The following is a 6,981-nucleotide window of genomic DNA, read 5'->3' on the forward strand; positions in this document are numbered from 1 at the left end:
GGCTGCACGCAATCACCCATAAACCACGTGCATCAGGTGACTCCGAAGGGGACTCAAACTGGCATCTATGGGAAGCAAACCCACGACGCAAGCCGACGTGCCAACCCCGTCCAGGTTTTTTTCTATGGAACATTTATTTCATGGAAAATATAAGTTTTCATAATTTTCTTTTCCCTAGCCCTGTTTGGATTGCATGAATGTTCTGGAAATGTTTGGAAACGAAAAATATTCTTAAATTTCCTACTTTTTTACACACAAAAAAATGATAAGTTGAACCAACCCTATTCAATTTTTACTTAGTGGTATATTCAATTTATGAAAATATCCCTCTAAAAATATCATTTCCCTCTAAATAGTGGGGGAATAAAATTCCCAAGAAAATTTTCCATCTGAAATGTTTTTCTTGCAATCCAAACAGGGCTTGTGAATAAAGTGGGACCAATTGTTCGATCCAAACTATTTATCTGTTAGGCCTTCCTATCGATGGATCATATATACAAAAACCCTTTTTAATCGGACAATTTAACCATCCAATTTGTGGCCGTAAAATGCACATTGATAGAACAAAGAAGCAAGCATATTCACGGTCACAAATTGGAAGGTTAGGATGGTCCGATGGGAGTATTTTTTTAGCAGGGCCCATCTATAGCAGGGCCAAACTGCTAAATGGTTTGGATCATTGAAAACTTGGGCCCCACTTGTATTTTCATTCATCCACTCATATTTTTCCTCTAAAAAATAGGGAAATGATTCTGGGCTCAAGTGTTTTGATAAACATGCGTTCCACTTGTTTGTCGTGTAGTATTTAAAGGATGTCAGAGGATATTACGGTTCTCAAAAAGCTCTTAAAACCCTTTAAATACTACACAACAAACAAGTGGAGCCCATGTTTATCAAAACACTTGAGTGCTGAAATCATTTCCCAAAAAATATAAGCATGCTATAAAGGGATTTGCTAGCGTCTACCGCAGATTGTCTGTTGCATGCCAGGGCTGCCACATAGGGTCACTTTTCAGAAGATTTTGTCTTCATTCATGAGGTGGCTGCTATGACATGCAACATGCCATCCGCGAAATGCCTTTTGCAATAGACTAGCAAATCCCTGCCATAAAAACCCAGGCGGAAGTGTAGAGATTGCAGTGCCATTAGTGAAACAAGGGAGTGCAGATGTCAGTTTCCTTCGAGCCCAATAGCTGTAATGACTAGGGTTGCAACTTGGGTCGGGTTTTACCCAACCCAAAAATAACATGGGTTGGGTTTAGAAATCATGGGTCTTGGGCTGGGTAGGGTCGAAACCTGAAACCTAGCCCGACTCTTATAGGTGCACTATAGTTTTCTTAAATATCTTGTATCACATGATAAATTATTTTCCTCTATATGGATATAATTGTTTCATTGAGGTGATCATATTTGTGATGTGCAAGAATAGTTTCCTTCTTAGATTTATGCACAATGACATAAATTTAGAGATTTTGGATGTGAGGATTTGTTGTTTTATACGAAATTTGTCACTAACCTAGGCTAAATAGTAAGAACCCAAACCGACCCGACCCCGAAAATCATCTTGGGTAGGGTCGGGTCTATGAATCTCAGGTTTTCCCATAGAAAACTAGACCCGACCGGACGCGACCCGAGATAATTTCTCGGGTAGGGTAGGGTTCCGGAAAACCCGACCCGAGTTGCAACCCTAGTAATGACCATGGATCATAGATCATTGTCTTGATCGGACACGTAAGATTGTCTGATGGCATGAGTTTCTGACAATCTCTAGTTCCGTGGCACCCACCCAACAAATCAAGGGTTGCTATCAAATTAGATTTGACATATGTAGATGAGGCTCGCAGAGGTAACAAGTACAAGAACAGGGTCTTGCTTTCCAATCTTTCTCAACGACTAGAATTAGGGTTTTACTTTCCCATCTCTCATTCTCTCGATCTTGAGCGAGGATCCAATTGAACGAGGAGATGATTGAATAAAAGACCAAGGACCCAGATCAAATTCTAATCTTCCTACATTCACGAACCTGTAAGTTATATCATTATTAGCCCCTTTGTTCTTATTGGCGTCAATGTTTCGTTATCTCTTCAGAAATCTTCTCCATTTCAATACTAAATATTCAAGAACACATGACTATTTTCTTCAAAACCCATGTCTTAAATCTGTCTCCCACATCTCAAACACTACGATTAAACAATCTTTTACAGTATCATACCTCATTAACTCATTTGGGTTGTCTGAAGCAGCAGCTCTTTCAGCTGCCACAAAAATCCGATTAAAAACCACAAAGAAAGCAGACTCAGCACTCACATTCTTCCAAAACAATGGATTCACCAAATCCCACATCGTAGTTCTCATCACCATGGTTTTAAATTTCGGTCTCGGTGGAAACCGAAACGAAATTCACTGTGAGTCAGAAAAGTACCAAACTTCGCCGAAACGTTTCGTTTCGGTAAAATTTCGGTGAAATTTCGGAAATTTCGGTGAAGTTTCGAAAATTTCGGTGAAACGTTTCGGAAATTTCGGTGAAACGTTTCGGTGAAGTACAAAATTTCGGTGAAATTTCGGAAATTTCGGTGAAACGTTTCGGAAATTTCCAAAATTTCACCGAAATTTCGGTGAAATTTTTACAAGATTTCGTCCGAAATTTCGTACCGAAACCGAAACGTTTCGGTTTCGGTGATGACCGAAACCAAAACCGAAACCGAGATTTAAACCTTGCTCATCACCAAGTGCCCATCATTACTTGTAGCCAATCCAGACAAAATCCTAAAGCCCAAATTTGAGTATTTCTATAGTTCAGGCTTTTCGAGCGTCGACCTTGCAAAGCTCCTCACTTCAGAGCCAATCCTGTTAAAAAGGAGCTTAAATAACCATATTATCCCTTCCTTCAATTTCCTCAAAAGTCTTTTTTATACGAACGAAAACATCATCTTTGTTCTTAGACGCTCACTACATATCCTTCAATACAATCTAGAGAAAATAATGGCACCCAACATTGCAGTCCTGCAAAATCACGGTGTTCCCAATCCCATGATTTTGAAACTGATCTCAGGCCAAGCCATATCATTTATATTAAAGAGTAGTCGGTTTAGTGAAATGGTTCCTATGGTTAAGGGGATGGGTTTCAATCCGGTTAAAGCAAACTTTATTCAAGCAGTCCGTGTAATGTCAGGGATGAGCAAATTGAACTGGGAAGGAAAATTGGAGGTTTATAGGAGCTTAGGTTGGTCTGAAGCTGCGATGTTTTCAGCTTTCAAATTGTATCCAAACTATATGGTCATATCAGAGAAGAAGATTAGGAGAGGGATGGATTTCTTTGTTAACAAAATGAATTGTAACCCCTCGTACATATCCAAATATCCTAATATTCTCGCGCTTAGTTTGAAGAAGAGGATTATCCCAAGATGTTTGGTTTTGCAAGTTCTGATTTCTAAGGGTCTGATTAAGAAGGATTTGTGTCTTGCTACGGTGTTGAAACTGAATGAGAAGGAATTCTTGGAGAAATTTGTGATCAAGAATCTGGACAGATTTCCTGAACTTTTGAGGGTATACCAAGGCAAGATGGAGTTGTTGGGTTAGAGATTGGGTCTGAAGAATGGGGTGGGAATCAGAAATTGTCAATTGTTTTCAAAAATGTTGGCAAGGTATACATTTTTCTGAATAGTACTTTCTACTCAACAATTTTTTGTTATGCCATTTATAATACATTTTTCTGAATTATAATCGCTACTCAACAATTTTGTGTTGTGCCATTTGTTTGTAAGTGCTGTTAATTTTTGTCGCAATACTTATTTTGTCTGAGCTTATTTGTAAATCTTTTCTCAATTTTTTTATCTTCCATAATCAACCTTTGTTTCGTCTTTCTTCTCATTCCCCATTCCAAATCGCCTGAGTCATGACATTTCTTTATTTGTTGCTACTCGTGCTTCCTATCTATCTAATTTCAAATGGCGACGTGCTCCAAAGCTAAATCCACAATGCCCAAGTCTTCCTGTTTAAAATCTCGTCTAATGTGTGCGATTCAAAATTTTCAGGGAAGATAATTCTCCAAGCATTCACATAGGTATTTTCCCTTGCTCCCATCTCTGTCTTATATTATTGGTCCCTGGTGTTCTCTGAATCTCAAAGAACACAAAGCGACCAATCTTTTTGAACAGGCAAAATTCATGTTAGAGGACGTCAATGTAGATATCACGTATTGGTCCAATGGAAAACCCATGAGATCCTGGCCAGATGTGGATTTAGCCTGGAAAGAATGGGTAAAAAGAGTAGATGCGAATCGAGCTGGTTTCTAGAGGGAAATAGGCATCTACGATGCTATCCACCTATCTACGATATATGTTCCCTTGAACAAACCACTACTCTCTGCAGCTTTGCTTTTTTGGTCTCTTTCTACAAAAAAAATTTCTCCTAAAAGTTGGACCCATGGGACCTACCTTATTGACATTGTAGACCTCATGGGTCTCCTTCCCGATGGGGAAGAATTCTTTGCTGCATTCGAAACACCTGATGATACCCTAGGTATTGCAATCGATACGAAAGCGATTTATTCTCGGTTCTTTTCAAAACATAATAGAAGAGAAGGTTCCGTAACCGATCAGGGGCACCTTGCTTTTCTGGTAACTTGGGTCTCCGGGTATTTAATCTGTGCACGTTCCTGTAAAATTATCAAATCAAAGATCCCAACAAATCGGTAAGGACCTTCCTTATTTTGCCATGTTAAATCTAGAATACCTTATTTTCCGATCATGGCAGGGTAAAACTTCTACAGTTCATTCCAGAACCCAAGGTTCCCTCAAAGCAAAGGCTAAAGAGTTCTGCAAAGGATTCTTCGACTTCGGCCCCTGTGGTTACTCCAGTTTTGTCAGACAGACAGTGACTTCTCATTCACCGCATTTCACAGCTAAAAGATCTCCAGTAGGCCAAACTTCGACTCCCGAAGGAGGCCTATCTAAGTCAAAAGGAAAAAGTCCACTTGAGGAAACAATGACCTCCATCAATCTTTTTCCTTCCCAAATTACCTTCACGATCAACTGATCTAGGAGTGCAATGGCCAATTATCACCAGCTTATCCAGACTGGAGGTTCCCTCTCTGCAAAATCTGCTAGGCTGATTCCCGACGAAATTGGGCAGGATCCAATCGATAGAGTGAATGAAAAGATAAAAAAGAGTATGTTCGTTGGGCTTCAAACAAATTGCTAATATTGAGATAGAATATTTCATGGCTGACATCGAGATTTTAGCGACTATTAGAGATGTTGAACTGTTGGAGGCTTCTAAGCTTCAAGCATTCAGGGACTGTTTCAACTGATGGACATCTGAATTCGTTGCTAGTCGATGCGACTTGGAACGTGCCAACACTCACTTTTCAAACATGCGAAGGCTCGAAGAATCATTGGCGAAAAAGGAGCACGTACTCGAACATGCCAACACTCCTTCTAGCTCTATGATTTACTGATTCTTGGCCTTGATTAACCAGCATCACATCTCTACGACTTTGTATTTGTTTGTGAGGACTTTTCTTGAAGCTAGATTGTCTTGTGAACAAGACCTCAAAGGTGACATTAATCGTTAGATATTACTGTGCAGCTGAAGTCTAGGTATTATGTGGTTTAACATGATTTGGAATTAATGAATATATGTAGATCGGCAGACTTCCAATTGAATTCAAGTCATAAGACCTATACCTCTTATTTAACTTTTGGAATTGCCTTCTCAAAATAATGTGAAAACTCTTAGCTCTGCATATTGTGATAGTTTCTTGAAGCTTGAGTTAGTGAAAGAAAAAATTAAAAAAACATCCTTGCCTTGATTGCCAAGTGGCTTGAATTTAAATTATTTTGAATTGAAGTCCATGTAACTCTTGATGTGCTGGCTAAGCAAGGTGTTAATTTACCAGCAACTCGCATAATGTATGACGCATCTATGGGGAGGGTGGCATGATATAAAACCCTTCCCTTTTTGTTCTTCTCTGGGTTGATCCTAAATAACCGGTTTTTTGTAATTTGGGGATGGCTCGTCCCCTTCCATTATAAAGACGTGGTTATGTGGAATGAAATTTCTGTTACCTTTCCATTACAAACTCCATGTAACTCTTGAAATTTCTGTTACCATTATAAAGCCCTTGTAACTCTTGTGTTGAAATTCTAATCGGCCATTAGATCTAGGTCCAGAGAAGAATGATATGTATCAAGCAATGTTCACACCATGCACATTGAAAGCCGCTTTGAGAAATTTAATATTTCCTGAAAATAAGCTTTGCGTCAAGAGAAATGGATATGTTCGATTGGACTGAGCCCATTTTAGCAAGAAGTTTCTTTCCGATTTTGAGAATGGAATTTCTCTATAGTCTCTGCAGTTTGTTCTAGTTCAGGTGTTTGCATTTAGAAGAAGTATCCTTGAGCCATTCACGGTTTTATGGTAGTTTTTGCTGCTACCCAAATTTGAAGTCCTGAGTTTTCTTTCTTCGAATATGGATCCTTGCTGTTATTAGTAGGACATAAAGAAATTTCTCAGTGAAGAACCTAGACTCCTAAGTTTTTCATCTCACTGATAGAAAGCACTACGGAACCTTGAGGTCAAAACCGCACTTTCAGCCATTTATACATTTCCTCACCCCGACAACCTTTTATTTATGTTTCTCACCATTTTCCCCTGTATCATAAGGGAGGCTTGGGATCACTATTCTCCTGCAAAAGAGATATGTATTAGTTTTCCTGCTCGCTTGGGATTTGTATTCTCATGCTTGCTCAGGATGAACTTCGTATACTTTAGAAAATGAATCTTGCTGTATTAGTTAGGATCTGATTTGTTGTAGTTTAAAGTTTATAATGGATGGAATCTTTCATTGTGTTGGAGTCCATCTATGTTAAGTTTTGTTTTTACACTTGTATCCTTTGGTGTTCCTGAATTTAGTATCCAATTATTCATAAAAGAATTAAGTGCGTGAAGTACCAATAACTCAAAGTCATGTCTTCTGGC

General features: G+C 38.9%; 1 protein-coding gene across 1 annotated transcript; it reads left to right on the forward strand.

Annotated features, from left to right (window-relative positions):
- The first annotated feature begins 2,982 nt into the window (after positions 1 to 2,982).
- LOC143888864 (uncharacterized) lies at positions 2,983 to 3,579 on the forward strand. Its single transcript, XM_077393253.1, has one exon. It carries the CDS (start codon positions 2,983 to 2,985, stop codon positions 3,577 to 3,579), a length of 597 nt encoding a protein of 198 aa, XP_077249368.1.
- The last annotated feature ends 3,402 nt before the right edge of the window (positions 3,580 to 6,981 follow it).

The sequence above is a fragment of the Tasmannia lanceolata genome, unplaced genomic scaffold (genome assembly GCF_043159265.1).
Source record: "Tasmannia lanceolata isolate RefF3 unplaced genomic scaffold, GAP_Taslan_0.1 ptg000012l, whole genome shotgun sequence".
Taxonomy (NCBI): domain Eukaryota; kingdom Viridiplantae; phylum Streptophyta; class Magnoliopsida; order Canellales; family Winteraceae; genus Tasmannia; species Tasmannia lanceolata.

Coding starts and splice junctions, on each gene's coding strand:
- LOC143888864 (XM_077393253.1), top strand. CDS start 2,983: ATGGCACCCAACATTGCAGTCCTGCAAAATCACGGTGTTCCCAATCCC.